Raw genomic sequence first — 19,192 nt, forward strand, 5'->3', positions numbered from 1 at the left:
TGATTTTAGCCTCTGATTTGAACGCTCTGTTTGAAGGGGCGTGTCTGCTGTGTGATTCAGTGGAACCACCCACTGCTGTGATTGGCTGACATGCTTGCATATGAAATAGCTATGTATTACATGTGAAACTCTCTCGAATACTTTTACTACCGCTATTATACGTTTTTACTATTACAGCTATCGAGATTAACGAATCGTGAGAAGTTTTTAAAGTATTTAGATCTATTCCCATCACATAAAATGTTGCCGTGATGAGCATTGAGCAAGCAGATGACAGTCTGTTGATCACGAGAATGAAGATCTTATCATTGCAACTCAGTTTCTGCTCTCTCTAATGCTTTCCCCAATGCAAACACGATGATGTAAATACCTAATACAGTAAGAGCTTCGTTGTGCAGTGTAACGTGCGTCCTTGATTTCATAATGAGTTGTCCAGATAAACTCGCGCTGTGTGGAAAGATTGTTCTTTGATCTCTTTCTGTATAATTTGTTCAGAATTTAAATAAGATTATTTTCATCCTACTAAAAGAAACGATGTGAAGTTGATATTTTAGTCACTGGCTTGACTTACTGATGCATAAACAGTATTGAACGATTTTGAGAGAAAGATTAACTTACCTGTCTGAACTTGAACAATTAGGCTACACATCAGAAATTGTTGCTTGGTAGCTCGATCGATTTATTTTCAGACGTTCATCGAGTTGAGGAAACAGTCGTCGGTGAAATGTTTGGACCATACACAACTTGTCGGCGCATTTCCAGAGAAAATAAAATTAACCCATTGTTTCTTCAGAGGCTCGGATGAAGGAACTAAAAAATACTTTTGTGTTCATTTGTACATCCGAACACTGATCAACTGCCATGCTTCGCTCGTTTGCAAGCCATGATATCTCTCGAGGAAAAACTCAAATCTCAAAGCTATTTCTCTAGGAAAAACTAAAATCGCGCCGGCGCGTTCGTACTTCCTGTTCCTAGCTCGTTTTCTCATGGGTAGTGTTGTTTTTGGCGGCCTGTTTTAATTTTAGTTTTAGTCTAGTCTTTGTGTCAAGCTGTCATTTTAGTTTTTATTAGTTTTAGTCACGTTCATACTCTTTTTAGTCTAGTCTAGTTTTAGTCGACGAAAACTGATGACATTTTAGTCTAGTTTTAGTCGACGAAAGACATAGTCTAGTTTTAGTCAATGAAAATTGTATTTTAGTCTCTTTTTAGTAATGCAATTCTATTTAACCCAGTCAATATAGTATAATAGCCTACCTATAGTATAGACGAAACCAAAATTTTCTTTTAGCCAAACCCATTTCAAACAATCTTATCTTCTTATAGTTATCTTATTATATTATTGTTACCTTATAGACTCAAGAATACATCCATTCCAGACACGGAAGACGCTCTGATTTGAATTTACAACATATTTATTTTACCAACCAAACATATTAGAAGTAGCCTACACACATGATGAAATTAAAGTTTTAATTAAAGACTTAACTTTGTTTGTTGTCGTTTATGCTAACGCCTGTTTCACACATACTCCGTTTGCAGTGCGTATGTGGTGTGTACCTATTTTTCCCGTACCCATGTTAGAGCCTATGGTTAGAGCACTCACACCGCACGCGGATGCGGTCCGGCAATGCGCTCCAGGAGCGGTGCGTGCATAACAGCAGAGCAGAGATCTACACAGTACCTCAACAACGCGACATAATGGATGTAGGCTAAAAATATTGATTTGAAATAAAAATAGAGAATAAATGTTGTGATTGTGGTACAGCCGTAGATCAGTTGCGCACTGCAAACGCAACACACGTGAAAGCACAATAGTGCGTGCCGCTCCTGCATACACACCGTAACACGCACCGCATACGCACTACACACGGAGTAGGCTATGTGGGAAACTAGGGGTGGAACGGTACACAGAAGTCACGGTTCGGTTCATACCTCGGTTCAGACATCACGGTTCGGTACGATTTCGGTACAATGGAGGGAAAAGCAAAACAAAAATGCAGAAGGCATTGTATTTTTTAAATAAGTTTTATTAATAAAGGCATAGAACCAGTTTATTTGTAGTGCACTGACAATAGTTTTATATAATTCGTTTATTAATTAAATTAATAAAAAGACAAAAAGACCTTGCGATATGTTTGGTAATTGTACCTGAATTAATTTAAAATTAATTTGCTATATTTCAGATAAATATATTTGTTTTCCTTAATTTTAATTAACATTATTAATTAACAATGTAACATTATTCTCATCTGAATTATAAATAATTGATTTCTGTATAAAATAATATTACCATTAAAAACGCATTCGATTTTCTTTTTTAATCAATGTAGAATGTGTAAGATTAGTGCTCCGAGGACGATGAAAACCAATGCGATGAATGTCCAAAAGATGGGACCCACAGACTGTTTTGAAATGGAGTTGGATAAATATGTTTTGCTTTTAAAACAGTGTGTGTGAGAGAGAGAGAGAGAGAGTGAGAGAGTGAGAGAGTGAGAGAGTGAGAGAGTGAGAGAGTGAGAGTGAGAGTGAGAGTGAGAGTGAGAGTGAGAGAGAGAGAGATTTTGGTTGGGTGACAGTTGTAGGTTACAGTTTGACAAGAGTTTACAGTGTGACAAAAGCACAATGTTGTGTTTTATTGCGAGTGTACACAAATATAAGTAAACACTTTGCAGGTTTAATGATCTGTATGAACAAAATGACGGAGTATGTTTTTTATGTTTCCACTGTTCAATCGCGGCCGCGCCTCTCTCTCTCACACACAAACACACACACTCCAGCATTGCAATCTTGACATCGCAGCCTGTTCATTATGCGGTCACACCAAACGCGAATAGAGCGTTAAATTCGCGTCTATCGCGTCTATCGCGTCTAGTTCGACGCTAGTCCAAAGCGAATAGGACGCGCGTATAAAGCCAATGTTTGAAGTGAACGCGCGTTCAGAGCTAAGCCGATGGTACAGATTATGTGTCCCTAAAGAACCCGCGTATCTAACAGTAGTTCCGCATTACATTAATTAATTTTCACGCAAGTTTTATTTATTTTTATACCGTGTATTCTCCGTGTAAATTCGTGCACCGAACCGTGACGCCCGTACCGTTTCGGTTCGGTACGAATACATGTACCGTTCCACCCCTATGGGAAACAGCTGTAACTCACGCAGCTGCATCTTCTAAATAATGCCGTGAGTGGGGCTTGTGGATGTGAAGTCGCCTGCGTCTGCGCAGTGCGATCTGATGCAGCCCCTGAAGTGACACACGAAACAGAAATGCTGCATAATAATAATGCAAGTAAACGAGACGAAATAACGTTAAATAACATTTCGTCTCGTCTCGTTTTGGTCAACGAAAATGAAGAGACATTTTAGCATAGTTTTTGTAAACCACATTTAGTCTCGTTTTTATTCGTCAACAATATTGCATTATACATTTAGTTATAGTCATCGTCACATGACCAGCATTTACGTTGCGTCTCGTCTCGTTTTCGTCACGTGATAAAGGTTCGTTGACGACGATATTTAGTCATAATTTTCGTTGACGAAAGCAACACTACTCATGGGCGAGCCAAATTCTCTGGGCGGGCAAAGCAGAGAAGGGGGAGGTAACCTTTCCCCTATATGACGTCATGCGGAGGAGATTCAAGATCAGCTCGTCTGAGATCTCATTTTCTCACAGGCAGAGAAAGATAGCCAAAACTCGGTTTACACCGACTGAAATTTCTAGACACGAGGGGACCAAATACAGGCTAGGGGGACTAATATTAATGTTAAAAAAAAACAGAAAGTGAAAATTTCATGTCAGGGGACCTTTAAAGGCTAAATACAAAACACACTAAAATCGTTGTGACATTCACCGTCTTCCCTAATTTTATAACGGGAATAAAATAGTTGTGAATACGTTGTGAATTAGCCATATGGTACTGCTTCGGTGATTTACGCCCTGAGGTTTTAGGGGAAATATTGATTTTTCCTAAATGTATAATTCCCTTATTCTATGGGGAAAATGTGTCTTTAGCCGCTTTCCGACCGGAGGGACTTTTGCAGTTCCTAGAACCTAACGTTCCTATAACCCTTTTTTTCGCCTGTTCCGACCGGACTAAGTTGGGGATTTTTTAGTTCCTCAGACCGTAGTTCCTATAACTCTTTCAGTACCTAGTCTAGAGCGAGGACTTTTTTAGTTCCCTTTCCCTAGGTCTACGTTGATTGGTTCAACTTATAAGTCACGCCCACTGTCAACACATTTTCTTCACTGTTTGTTGCAATTCGCCTATGTATGCTATGCTAACTCATAACTTAAGACAAACATAACGCATTCAACCAGCTAATTGCTAATGCTTGCTAAACTTACCCGTCGTTTTGTTTGCCTCGTGCGCTCTGCTCTTCTATCTTCTTCCATCATATTACTTAAGATCATATTACGCTGGAGCCTTCGTCTTCTGTGTTTCTCTGTACAGAACTCAAGATCTTTAAACGCCGCCGTTCGTACTCGTTATTAAGGTCCCGGCAAGGCAGAACAGGAACATTCCGATAGCCTCCTCCACGCTGGTTTGTTGTTGTTGTATGTGGCGCCGCCGCCGCCGTGCTTGCGTCACTCCCTTACCCCTCCTACCAGTTCCTATGGCCACTTGGCCAGTGCGAACGCAAACAGCAAAACCGAGTTTGGGGGAGAGTAGTTCTTAGAACTGTTTAGAAGTGGACAGTTCCTATAACTAAGTTCCTGTAACTACTTGGTCGGAAAGCGGCTTTTTTCAGCCATTGTTGTCTTTTCCCTTGTAATTGCTGCTTTTTTTCAACCACCCCACCTTAATATGTCTTAATTATTATATTTGTGTAAATTCTTCTTTTTGTCCTGATAATAACGCTTGCTTTTTTTCTCTTTTACAGTGATCTTGTTTTGTATGGCCGCCCTCATATTCCCAATAGGATTCTACATCAATGAAGTAGGAGGACAACCGTACAAATTACCCAACAACACAGTGGTGGGCTCCTCTTATGTACTGTTCGTGCTCTCCATCTTCTTCACAATAGTGGGGCTCCTGTTTGCGGGAAAAGTCTGTCTTCCTGGCTGAGGGGACGGTCCCAGCTGGGACAGCTGGGGTGTTCAATGTGAAACGGAAAGAAACGGCACTCATCGAGAAGGGGCGACGACAGGGGGATGGTGTTATATGATATAATAACTCATTAAACTGCAAAACTAATAAGACGATTACTGCACGCACTACATTCGAGTGCGTCCGACCACATGCTCCCCTTCGCCCAACCTGTGCTTAGTTAAACCTGTGCTGTCTTTATGTTGCACCTTTGAGTTTCAAAGGATTGGGGGCGTTGAAGTACACGGGCCCGTCTGGAAAGGACTGAGTGCATCCACAGCGCCTGCTTCCAGTACTACCGTACTTTACTTTGGGATATAGTTCCGTTATCTTTGGTTCGTTTAAGTTTCGTAGAGCTTCACGCACATGTATGCCCTCTGCCTTTGTGCGGAAAAAAATGACAAAAAGTGGTGGAGAATGCGGGCACAGACACATTGGGCCGGACATCAGTCCAACGGGAGGGGTCCCAATGGGACTCCCCACATTCTCTCTGGCGGCCCAAGAGCTCTCCAGGACGCTGCACTGTTACAAAAGAGGGAAAACGGTAAAAGGGAACAGTATTAAGAACATTTTTGCTCTGGCACTACTCGAGGCAAGCGCTCCAGGACTGCCGGTCAGGACCCTGCAAGGCTGTGCCTCGCTGTTAAACCACGCTCCGATATTTCTCTGAATCTGACGTCATACCAAAAGAAACTCCCGCCTGTCCTCGCTCGACTACGGGGCGAGTTCTGTTGAGTCACAGGCGGATTGTGTTTGTGCTTTGACTTTATACCGGTTCATCTCTTCTTTGTTTTGATCTCTGGATTTGCAGAGCCCTTTTGGATTTGCAGAGCCCTTTGTTTCGGTTTGATTTTCGAATGTGCCATAAACCTGTTTGTGTTGTATGAATGCTAAGGGCATGAGTTCAGTTTCAGAGGAGCACTGTGCGGTATAGCCATTTCAGTAGGTGAAGCACTACAAAAACAAACTCCTTACCTCATTATTTTGCGATATTTTTTTTATTTTATTTTTTATTTTATTTTCTCACCATGACGAAATGTGTGCCCTGTAAGTTATGTTCTGCCTTGATCACGGACGTTTCATTAAAATGCTGCGATTTATTTATCTGACTCTGAATAAGAAAGTTTGCTTGTTACATCAACCCTGTTTTTTGTTCTGTTTTTGAAGCGCTCCCCGTTTTTGGAAAGCAAATGTACCGTGTAAGAGTGTCTTTACAGTGGAACGAAATCAGAACTGTGTTTTATTTATGATGGATGTGTGATATGAAGGTTACATTTTGCCCACAAGTTGTTATTGTTGTTTGTTTTTTTATGAATTCTCCTCTTAGTGTGTGTTTCGGTTTTATTTGAATGTGCTTTTCTGTTCAATCCATTTATTGGAAGGTCATATGCTCACAGTCGCCTTTACATTCTTTACTAAATTAATTTCATTAATGCTTCGAAAGACTGCACTCTCATTGGAAACATTCATATTCATTGTAGGGATGGTAAACAGATGAGATATATTTATTCCAATTTTAGACGGTTCTCGTAAATATATGGGGTAAGGAGTTAAACTCTTGGATTGAAGAATTGATAAAAGTGTTTATAAGATAAACTCCCACCTGCATTCAGGCAAGATGTGTACAATTGCTTTTGGCAAAAGACGTATCGCACTGGGACCTAAATTAATGTGAACTGCGAGAACGACGGTGGACGCCATCACCTCCGCGCTAAAGACTGCTTCTGCTCTGGATATTTTTGGAAACCCATTATAAAATGGAGAAGAAAAAAAAAAAGTATGGGGTAATGACCATCAATGACATATAGGGTAATGAAAAGCTATTTATGATTTCAAAAGGGAAGGAAACAAATGTATGAGTAACAGTATTATCTATCAAAGGATGGTAGCAGTCCTTGTGCACAGTTACTGTTAACACATTCATGTTACTGGCAAGACAACTGTTTTCTCTGCTACTCCTTGTTTCAGTATCTCACTGTATACAATAAAAGGCATAAAAGAAGGTCGACTGCTTGAGTTCAATTTAGCATTGCTTTATTGGGAATCCAGTTGTAACTATTGCTCTACTTTCTGTCCCTATGGCGGAAAATCAGCTAACTTTGCATGCGTGAAGAGTCTGTGGCTAATTGCGTTTAGAGTCATTTTTGCAAGCATTGGATGTATGGTTGCCTAGCAACAAGCCATTACATTTGCAATATTTAAAACATCAGCCCGCTACCCTTTTTGAGCTTCTCACTGCAGACTCCCTTTGCTCATGGACACGGGTTTTTCAGTATGTGACATTTAAGTCAAACCTATTAAAAAAGTTATATTCCCAGGAACTGCCATCAAATAACCTCATTTTTTAAAAACTTTTGCAAGTTTGGGAAATTGAAATGGGTTTGTTAAATTCAAATTTGAGAATGCAATGTTAAAGGGCGCTCTGTTTCAGGTTGGCTGACAGGTCCTGGTCTAATTTAACACATGGGTCATCCCTCATATACTACATTGTTATATCCCATGGGTTTTAGTTTAAATTTATGTTAATAACTAAATATGAACACCCTAGCAACATCATAGCAACACCTTATCAACCACCCACAGCATCGTAGCAACCAATGAGAAAAAAAAAAAGAAAACTATATACACGAAAACAAACAAAACTAATAAAAAATAACACAAGCTAAAAATTACTAATAACTAAATTTAAAATGAAAAAATATAAAAATGAAAACTAATTCAAATTATTAATAAATTATCAATTTCGTTAAATTGAAACTGAATTATATTAATCATGATTCTTTTTTATTCACATCCCTATTGTTTAACATCAAGAAATAAGCAAACTTGCATACAGGCAGGGCTTTAATTAACCCTTGCCAAGCACCAGATTTGTATAAAAATCTGCGTTTATATGAAACGCTGTCATTCGTATTTTTATGAATTCTACAAATGCGATGTAGTTAAAACATGAATGTGAACAGACGTGAACGACCTCTCATGTCTTCTTGCACCTGAAAATGCCCGTATTGGTGAGCGTCCTTGTTTCTTAAGTGAACATAAACAGAGTATCAGTATATTGGAAGGAACTGTGCATTATTAGCTCTTAAAGTGACAGCAGTCTAATGTATACCTGCTGCAGTCTTGTCATTTATGTTAATTAAACAACGAAAGACAAAGAGAAATTCACTCGCTGCTCTTGACAGAATAACTTTCATAACTTTAGTACAGATTTAATTTATACAGTGAAGACTATGCAGTGTTATTTTACATTTGATTGCTTTATTCAATTTCTGTACCTAAAAATTGTGAATTTTCTGGTGTCTGGTATCTAATATTTTGGTGTCATAATTGCCTGTTTTTACAACAACAAAAAAGTTACATGGCATGTAATAAATCTATATATATATTATGGCCTGTATATTTTCTTAAATCAGTGGCCATTATTACCATGTGTGGCAAAAGGTTAGTTTTAGGTTATTTGTGCTTATATACCATACATGTGTCCACGAATATTTATTTATTTGACAGCAGATATTCACATACATGGGTTGTTGTTGGGTGTTATGCAGGTGCTATAGGTTCGTATGATGGGAAGTCCGAATCTTTTCCGCAAACTGGTTCTTAAGGACAGTTCGTTTCAATTAACCGGTTAAAAAAAACGATTAACAATTTCTTTGTGTTCATAATCACACAAGGACGTCACATATACCCAATTATATTATTAAAGCACCCAATAATGACCTGAAACGCGGATGTTTTACAGAAGCATACTGTCAAACTTTGAACTGGTTTAGCCAGTTTACTAAAAAGAACCGTTCGCGAACTGAACATCAGTCTGGGTCACTGGCTCCAGTGATAAAGTGCCATCCGTGTTGATGTCTACATAATATCATATCTTAATTATTAGCAAACTGTAGCACTGATCATGAATATGTCAACATGAGCTCGTGAGCTGCACTCGTGCTGAATGGCTCAGTGTGTTGCTATGGAGACGCCTAACACAGCAGCTGTCAGTCACGGATGAGTTTCAGCCGCACAAGGACGTTTACTGATTTCTGCGCGAGGATCATATTAATACTGTACGCGCGCGAGCTTCTGAACAAACTCCATCACGTGAAGGTAAACATTATTAATAAGCTCGCGACACCTCACCATGATTATACCATTACTGCATGCTTGGGTCGTTGCTACGGTAAAATCACAAAACAGTAATGTAGAATTTCCTTTCAGGATCTTTCTTTCTTTAATTAACATAGGCCTATTAAAATGCATGAGATGGAGATATTAGCGTCGTGATAAAACTGTTACTAATAACAATAATAATACCGGTTAACCTAATGCTAGTATAGGCTACGGCACTTAAAAAAAAAAAAAAGGTAGATTTTGTTAATGTTTTTTTTTTAAAACCTACAGTAAAATTGTGAATATCAATAATCAAAATAACTGTTTTCTGTATTTTATAATGCAATTTATTCCTGTGATCAAAAGCTGAATTTTCAGCATCAATTACTCCAGTCTTCAGTGTCACATGCTCCTTCAGAAATCACTCTAATATGATGATTTGCTGCTGAAGAAAACTTTATTTATTCTTTTTTTTTTTTTTTTTTTTTTTTGGATTCCTCGATGACTAAAAGTAAAAAAAAAAAAAAAAAAGCATTTATTTGAAATAGAAATATTTTTCAACATTAGAAACAAATGAACTAAGCAGTTATTAGAGTTAGTCCTCAGAGAGTTAATCAGTGTTCATCACTTTACTGTTATTATCTCACAGAGAGCCTGTGATCTCCGTATGGAGCAGAAGAAGACGGGACCGCTCGAGTGGTGAACGCATACAACAGATCCAGCTATTATGTTCATCTGTGCGTGATATGCAGATTATAACGAGACATTTTTCCCTGTCTTATTGACATGGTCTTTAGGGCAGAGAGCAGTGAGTCTCACATGGAGACGAGTGATCAGTCCACCATCTTCAGACTAAACCAAACTTCAGATGTACTGGTGACTTCATTACTATAATGCAGTTATTACCTTAATGCATCAAGGTGTATGAGTGATGAAGCTGTTGTTGCAGGATCGCAGTGAAGTGTACGCGAGCTCAGAGCGATGGCTGGAGGACTGTGGACTGACTGTCTCTCGCCCCTTCTCTCTCTGCAACACTCGTCCTGTGTGAGTTTACTACTGACTCTTACACACACCGTCTACACGCTCCTATTATAACTAACTGAGCTAAGGTACAGTCAAACCAAACATTATTCAGACACCAGATATCATTTTTAATATATTTTTTTCTAGTGTGTGCAGGACAGTATAGTTCATTTATGTAAGTGAGGAGAGCAAAATAAAGTAAACTGTGACATATATTATACCCAATAACTCTTCATACAGTGACTACAGTAACATTTGTACAAATTTGGGACCAATAATTATTCCCGACAGATCACAGATTTGTGGGTTTTTTGGCACCGGTTATGCCATCAAAAACGAATTCCCCACACAATATCGGTTCAGCAATCGTTTCGAACATGTGAATTAGTTCGGGTTTTAGAAACCAGGTGGTAGAATTGTAATTACCTGCTGTTCTCAAAACAAGGACACATTATGCTTATTCTTATGGAAATATAAACCATGCTTTCGGATCTGATACACATCACTAATACAGATAATAAACATACCATTATTTGACAGAGTTTCAGGTAACAATGTGTGGCCTCGTTTTTACAGTGAGAAAAGCATAACCTTGTGAAAAGAAGTGCGCTTAGTTGAATTGAATGTGCACTTGTAGAGCATTTAAAAAGTATATTTTACTTGCATATAATATAATATTCATGCAATTAAGTGTACTTAAAGAGAGTACACTTTTTATGATTTAACACACTTAAGTACACTTTTAAAAAAGTGCACTGCAATAGTCAAATAAAAGAATAAAAGAAAACGTTAAAGTACATTTTAAATCATCATCTTTTAATAATCTTTTGTCGTGCTTTAATGTACACTTATTTTGATGTGTTGACTGACATACTAAAAGCACATACTTGATTTTTTAACTATACTCCTATTTTATGTTAAAGTCCCCATGAAATCAAAATTGAAGTCGTAATGGCTTTTAGTATGAATAGGTTAGCCTTTCTGTTATCTACAAAACAATGACAGCATTCGCATTTAGGAGATATAAGCGTTCAAAACTAACAGTCTCTCACTTCCGCCAATATTGATCAATGGTTTTGATGACATCACTGCACCTCAGCTTCTCATCAGATATTTTCTGTCCAATCAAATGCTCTCTAGAATCTGAAGCTCCGCCCCCTAAATTATAAATAGACGCTGAATCTGCAGCTGAAGTCAGTCACTTGTTCTCACATTTGCTGTTTTCTATATGGTGAATGGCACAGGGCACTATAGGGAATGATTCCGAGTCAGTGTAAATATGCTTTCCATCGGGGAGTAAGAAGTCTGGTTTTTACATAACTAATAATTAGACACTGCGTTAGAAACAGCACTTTACACACTTTTTAAACTACATACTGTCTCTTTAGCATGATTAAGCTCACTGAGCTCATTGGCTCTGACTGAGCTGTGATGTAAACAAAACGCTATTGGCTATTTAAAAAAGGGGAGGAGCTGTGCAATATGCCCCGCCCTGTCTTCCTGTTTCAGTGGAAATGACATCAGCACATTGAATAATGCTGCGTGTTTCAAGGCACTTCAGACAGTGGGCCTTTAAATAGTTGATTTTGAATGTACTAAATTGCAACTTTATCTCATTATTTCCCGTGTTTCTTGGTTACCAAGTATGTTTTCTTTGGTTGTCATGCCTACTCATTGACACCTGATCCTTGTTCACTCTTGCACTCAGTTCAGTTTGCTCATTGTCTGGTGTTGTTAACTGTGCTCTAGCACACTGTTTCCGTTGACTGATTACTCTTTTGTTTTGTTTAATAAAGTTTATGCTGCTATTCGATCTGCTTTATTCGGTCTTCTTCCTCGTCCTGAACGTGACAATTATGAAATTACATAATAAATATGTACTTTGGTACTTAAGTCTTATATAAGTGGGTCATTAATGCTCTTATGTTTTCATGTGTAAAGACTTGGGAGCCAAAAAAATTTGAATTATGACTCTTTCAAACCTTAAATTGTTCTCTCTCTCTCTCTCTCTCTCTCTCTCTCAGATCTGAAAGAGGAGATGTGCTGAGCAAACAGATGCACGTCAGCAGCGAGTCACTGGCTGACTTTGAGGAACAGCTTTACATGTGAGAATAATCTCCACTACTTGTGTACAGTCGCCATGATGATGCTTTATCATTCTCTGAACATGCTATTTATATGCTATATAGCCCTATCAAAATGTGGAATTAATTGCATTATATGAGAAAATACATTAGAGTATATGATACAGATTAAATAATGTAACAATAATTGTTTTGTGGGGGCAAACAGACAAGTGAAGCATTGCATTGACAGAAAGTGACTTTAGAAGTCAATATATTATAAGTTTTATTACAAAATTGATAAATCAAGGGTTATGATTAAATGTGTTAATCTTATAACACATTTTTTTTTTAATATGATAAACTAAATTAACCTGACAGCCCAAGTATTAATTTGAACAGAGTGTCTATTTATACCTTGTTGGCAGAGGCTATTTACACTAACTCCGCCCACTTTTGCAACCAAAGATTACAAAAGACACCTGTCTGATAACTGGATCGGTGGTGGGAGGCATTAAAGGGATAGTTCACACAAAAATAAAAAAAATCTGTTATCATTCACTCACCTTCAAGTTGTTCCAAACCTGTATGACTGTGTAGGGGAGGGCTTTAGGCATGTGGACTACAATACACTGAGGTACAAATGGTATAAATAGCAACTTCTATCTACACTTAGTGCAAAGAAAATTCTGCTGTTTGCAAATAGCCTCTGCCTAATATGAATCTGATGGTTGCCCAGCCAGCACAGCCATGTGGGGCCCACATGGGTTCGACGTGGGCTATCTAACTGGGACCCAGCCAGTTTTGCTCCCGGTTTCCATGTAGGCCCCACATGGGTTTGCCCAGATGAAATGAACACTGCTCAGTGTGCACACTACAGGCTGTTAAATGTAACACTGATCAGTGTTGGAGTTAATGAGATAATTAAGTGATTGAATATGATTGAGCATTATTGAAGACACCTAAAGCAGAATCACTGAAGGAGAAAATTGTAAGCCACCGTTATGGCGATCTTTGTTTGCTTTAGTTGGGCTCTTGACCCATATATTATTAACTTTAGATTTTGTTTGGCTGTTGTTTCTGACTTATAACTGCCAGATGAACAAAAAAAAAAAGTGATGTAATGGTGTTGGTTATATTATGACAGTCATCGTTTGAACCTTATGTTTAGTGATTTATGCTGTTGGTTATAGCGTAACTGTGATTCTGCATACATTTCCAGAATTTTAGATATAATATAAAGGATTTCTTAAAAGTTATTTAAAAAAAAAAACGTTCTTTTAGGCACACACAGACGTCAAGATTCAGTCAATGCATCTCAACAATGGTGACGAGCAGAATATTCAACTAGGAAAAGTAAATTACATAGACAATTCAGATCATAATTTATTCATACCGCAATGCATGATGGGAGCCATTAATGAGTTGTGATTGGTGGCAGCCACTGCAACATGCATTATTATTGTCACCATTGTTGAGATTCACAGACTGATTATTGATGTGTTTCTAAATAATTTTATTTGAAAGTGTTTTGATCAGAACAATGTTTATGAAATATTTTGGATAAAAAAATTACTGATAATCATTTGCTGTAGAATCACAAAGCTGTTGCTAACAAGTTAAACCAGATAATCTCAATAAGTTTCATTTTTCAGATCACAGCATGATTATGTTCAAACCATGACTGTCATAATATAACCAACACCATTACATGACTTTTTTTTTTGTTCATCTGGCAGTTATAAGTCAGAAACAACAGCCAAACAAAATCTAAAGTTAATAATATAAGGGTCAAGAGCCCAACTAAAGCAAACAATGATCGCCATAACGGTGGCTTACAATTTTCTCCTTCAGTGATTCTGCTTTAGGTGTCTTCAATAATGCTCAATCATATTCAATCACTTAATTATCTCATTAACTCCAACACTGATCAGTGTTACATTTAACAGCCTGTAGTGTGCACACTGAGCAGTGTTCATTTTATCTGGGCAAACCCATGTGGGGCCTACATGGAAACCGGGAGCAAAACTGTCTGGGTCCCAGTTAGATAGCCCACGTCAAACCCATGTGGGCCCCACATGGCTGTGCTGGCTGGGTGATGGCTTCGCTAGTGTTAAATTCAGATGTTTTGATCTGTTTTTTTCTTCTGTAGTGCCATTGAGATGTACCACGACCGAATTAAGTGGCTCAGTCAAGGAAACCGAAAGGTAACCTGGATCTCTGGGATCTCTTCACTGCATGAATCTGGTTCAGGCAGATGAGCTTTGGTACCCAGTGTTGGTTTGGTTTGATCTGTCAGGTGTTCGGGGTGGTGAACGGATCCCGAGTCGGAGTGCTTGTCGACACATCTGATTTCAACGCCTCTACAGAGAGACTCGGAGATCTACAGCGAGAGCTCTTAGTAGGGTCCCAACATGCTTCATACTTTATTTAGCTAATTGAATCAATTACACGGCTCATTTTTTTGTGTATTTTCTTCTTACTTGCTCATGTTACACCATCAAAGACTCTCATTGAGGAGCAACTTTGCTTCAAAAACCAGCTGTATCTACTGTCCTACAGCTCGGAGGTCAGCAGCCTTTGGGACAAACCACTAGATATCAGCCCACTAAGGTGAGAGAGACTGTTAAGGTGAGAATATTATCCGTTTGTCTCATTTGCAGTGTTATTTTCATGATTCATACGGACAGTGATCCTGTAAGCCGCCCCCTTTGGGTTGTAGAAACAGCTCTGCCTGGCCATTATTTTAATTAGTTTCTGTTTAGAGTGACTCCTTGTTTTATTTTAGGTTGTCATGAGGGATGAGTGGGGACATGTGAGAACAGTTTGTACTTGTATTAGATGCCAAGAAATCACTAGAGAGGAGGGGATGGAAGGACAAGAGAGAGAGAACCGGGAGATGAGATAATGAGAGAAGAGGATAAAGGCCACGGTTCCGACACAAATTAAAACTGATTTTGGCCTCTCGTCATACAAAATGAATCATTCTTCAAGACATTTGTATTTGAAACATGGTGATGATAATGAAATGAGACACTCATAGGCAACAGCCTAACTGAAACAGAACGTCATTTGGCTTATTTGAAACACTCACACACGCAGCAACTCAACACAAATAGGGAGACTGACCTTACAGTGTATTTAAAAAGAGTTTACATTAGCGTGTGTTGCTAAGTCTGAGGTGTAATTGTAGATATCCACACTTCAACACATCCACTATCTTTATCATCACTCTGACTAACTTCCCAGCATTTGTTTAGCCATAGTTGTAAGAAACACAGATGAGTCTCTGATGAGTTTGAACCAATAATCATTTTTATTTACAATATGCATCTAACTTTATTAATAAACCTAATCCTGTGAGAATCAGCTGCTAAAGACTCATGCAGATATAGATATTCATAGGCTACAAATGAATAAGTTGCAGACGCATTCATCTTGCTCTCGAGTGTTCACAGAACAACTTTGATTGTGTCTTTGTGTCTTTAGTAAATCCTGACATTCGTTTTTAACGACAAAAGAGGTTTTGCGCTTACGCAAGATGTTAGTAAATCTGGCCCTATGTTTCCACAAAGGATGTATGCCATGCTTCCTTAGAATATGACATCTAAAATAAGACATATTGTGCAGCATAATTAAGATACCTACCTTTTGAGCAGCTTTCATGCGGGGAGCTCGTCCATGACTCCTGCGGAGGCAGATCATTACACAGCAAATTCCCCAGTGTTAAATTAACACCCCTCAGTGTTCGTATGTGTGCACACTACAGAGTGTTTAATCAACACTGAAGCAGCATTGTAGTTAATTAGAAAATTAAGTGATGGTTGAGCATTAGTGTTAACAAGGATGTGACGGTGAGGAAATTTTTCCCACCTGTAATCGGCGTGTGACAACACCAGAAATACCGATATCACTGTCGGGGATGGGAGGAGTTTTCCCCTCTTTTGCACCTCGCTTTTAAATCACCAATTTGAAAGCGAAAGTAAAATGTGCACGTCCACACTGGCATTCACAACGGTGCGGAGCAGAGCGAGCGTTTTCAATAAATTCCTATGAAAGTTAGGCTTTCATAATGAAGTGAAAACGCTCGCTCTGCGCCAGTCGACAAGCACCGTTATGAGTACTCGTGCGGCAGTGTGCATTTTACTTTCGCTTTCAAATTAGCTTAAATAGGCGCTTTTACATTTCGCTTTGGAACCAAATCTTCCCTCATCGTCTTGTCAGTCACGAGTGAGGTGAAATCTGACTCCTGCAAATTATCTGTGCTGCGACTCTTGTTCGACTCACGCTGCATTGAGCAGACACGTTCAGTTTTTAACTGTAGTGTCTGTTCTTTAACTGAACTAAATTAGTTTTATTACTGTAAAAATCTAAACAATGGTGGGGATTGGCAAGTGATGGAACCGGTGTTGCGGCTGTACACCGGGCGGTAACACAGGCATCACTGACTATTGCAGCAAGCATAATTAGTGATGAACACCTGTTGTTGACAAGCAGAATCACTGAAGGAAAGAGGAACAACAAGAACAGAAAAAAGAGATGAGACCAGAAGAAATACAACTGACTTCCAGCCATTACACATTATTACACTTATTACTAACATTAACATTCATCTACAAAAGTTGTTATTGAGAATTAACTTAGGTTTAGATGTTGATGTTTTTTTTAATGTTTCTTCTTAAGTCATCAATATGGTGACCAGTGTTTGCTTTTGTTGGACTCTTTTCTTTTTAACCTTAGTTTTTATTTAGCTGTTGCAACTTTGTGTTTATACAGTAAAGCACATTTGTAATAGCAAACAAAAATATGATCACAAACATTATAATGGATGTGAAATTTTAATATTGATGATTGTAGTCCATCAGCTATAAGCTGAACTATTTCATAAATACATTGTGCATGGAAACTACTGCATCATGTAGGCCTAGACATACACGGACATCACGAATCGGCATACGAATCTCAACATGACAAACCGATCAACTCTGAACATCTCAAAACAAGCTAATAAATCCACAACAAAACAACAGCAAAATTAAACCACATAGTATGAGTTAATGAAAATAATAGGACTATTTATTCACGCCACAAAACATGCTGGGATGAGTTTTGATTGGTGACTCTCAGCATGCATTACAATATGAAGCATTTTTTGTTTGATTTTCTCCATTGTTGAGTAAAAAAACCCAAAAAACTTTTAGATTAACAGCACTGCTGGATCACAAGCTGTAGCATTACAGGACTACTATAATGAAAAATTGATAAAACGTCACCTATGTAATCAGTTATTAAATGTTGGATGAGTTCAATGAATCAGGTTACTACATGATGACTATAATATCATTAGTACATATCATTAGTACATAGACAACATCACATGACCACATTTTCTCTTGAGTTTTGTTTGCAACAACAAATCTGCTTTATAAAGTTGCAGCAGCCAGAAAAAAAAAATAATGTTAAAAGTAAAGGTTCTGAAAGAGCCCGACCAAATCACACACTGATCACCATATTGGTGACTTCAAACAAAACTATTATTTTCAATAAAGCATCAACACCTAAACCTCTGAAAACCTCTCAATAAGAACTTTTGTAGATGTATGACAGAAATAAAGTCAAACTGGTTAATACTAAGTGCAATAATGTGTAATGGCTGGAAGTCAGTTGCTGTTGTGTTTCTGCTCGTCTTTCCTTCAGTGATTCTGCTTATTAACAGACGGTGTTCGTCACTAATGCTCAATCATCACTTAATTAATTGCAATCATCTCATTAACTTCAACACTGCTTCAGTGTTATTTTAACACTGAAGTGTGGACACATGAGAAGTGCTAATAACACTGGGTGTTTTGCAAATTCAGCTATATTATCACTTTTGTTTTGATACACATAAAGAATGTGAATGAAAGTCTGCAGCAGGAGGCTCTTTCTTAATGTCCCGTCCTGTCTCAGGCTCAGGGAGTGTTATGCGTGGGTCATGCAGCTTCGTGCGAGTGGAGGCTGTGATCTCCTACAAGCGATACAGAGGGCACTGACCCACTCACAGCTGGACACGCTGCTCATCATCCAGGGCGATCGGTGAGAGTATATTTTGCTATGATGAATCACTCTTACTTAACTGAAGCCTGCAGTCATTTCATTTCCTTTGACCTTTAGACATATTTGCAGTCCATTGTCCCGAAATAGTTTGAGTTCTATAATTGGTCTTATCTGAGGAGAAGGTTTTAAAATAGCAGTCAAGGCCTATTTCCTCTCCCAGTAAAATACACTGAAACAGCAGGGCAATGGAAGTAAAGATCCTTTTCACTTTCTCCATAGAGAATTGGATGTTAAGTGATAACATAAGCCTTTTTTCCACCGTTGGGCCATAACAAGTGGAAATATAACTGGAACTATTTCTTACCGTTCTTAGAACTGGCATAGTAGACACCACAACAGACTGGGCCACCTGACCAATCATACCAGAGTAGACCAATCACACCAGACTGGACCGTCTGACCAATCATACCAGAATAGACCAATCACAACAGACTGGACCATCTGACCAATCATACCAGAGTAGACCAATCACAACAGACTGGACCACCTGACCAATCATACCAGAATAGACCAATCACAACAGACTGGACCGTCTGACCAATCATATCAGAATAGACCAATCACAACAGACTGGACCGTCTGACCAATCATATCAGAATAGACCAATCACAACAGACTGGACCATCTGACCAATCATACCAGAGTAGACCAATCACAACCGACTGGACCACCTGACCAATCATACCAGAATAGACCAATCACAACAGACTGGACCGTCTGACCAATCATACCAGAATAGACCAATCACACCAGACTGGACCGTCTGACCAATCATACCAGAATAGACCGATCACAACAGACTGGACCATCTGACCAATCAT

At 38.6% G+C, this 19,192-nt stretch overlaps 2 protein-coding genes across 6 annotated transcripts in view; both read left to right on the forward strand.

Annotated features, from left to right (window-relative positions):
- Positions 1-5,897, forward strand: part of mosmoa (modulator of smoothened a) — a 59,310-nt gene extending 53,413 nt beyond the window's left edge. The window contains exon 3 of the mRNA XM_056237228.1: positions 4,880-5,897. Coding sequence (XP_056093203.1) covers positions 4,880-5,064 — 185 coding nt within the window. The 3' untranslated portion in view covers positions 5,065-5,897. The remainder of the gene's footprint in view (positions 1-4,879) is intronic.
- A 3,945-nt stretch (positions 5,898-9,842) lies between these two features.
- Positions 9,843-19,192, forward strand: part of vwa3a (von Willebrand factor A domain containing 3A) — a 58,105-nt gene continuing 48,755 nt past the window's right edge. For all 5 annotated transcript variants that reach the window (XR_008804094.1, XR_008804095.1, XM_056237224.1 and 2 more), the window contains exons 1-8: positions 9,843-9,888; positions 9,987-10,059; positions 10,139-10,233; positions 12,237-12,317; positions 14,428-14,482; positions 14,575-14,676; positions 14,782-14,888; positions 18,225-18,350. Coding sequence is in view for 3 of the 5 variants with exons in the window: in XM_056237224.1 (XP_056093199.1) it covers positions 9,857-9,888; positions 9,987-10,059; positions 10,139-10,233; positions 12,237-12,317; positions 14,428-14,482; positions 14,575-14,676; positions 14,782-14,888; positions 18,225-18,350 (671 nt within the window). In the remaining 2 variants the exon portion in view is untranslated. The remainder of the gene's footprint in view (positions 9,889-9,986; positions 10,060-10,138; positions 10,234-12,236; positions 12,318-14,427; positions 14,483-14,574; positions 14,677-14,781; positions 14,889-18,224; positions 18,351-19,192) is intronic.

The sequence above is a fragment of the Rhinichthys klamathensis genome, unplaced genomic scaffold (genome assembly GCF_029890125.1).
Source record: "Rhinichthys klamathensis goyatoka isolate OS25496 unplaced genomic scaffold, OSU_Roscu_1.1 h1tg000484l_1, whole genome shotgun sequence".
Lineage (NCBI taxonomy): Eukaryota > Metazoa > Chordata > Actinopteri > Cypriniformes > Leuciscidae > Rhinichthys > Rhinichthys klamathensis.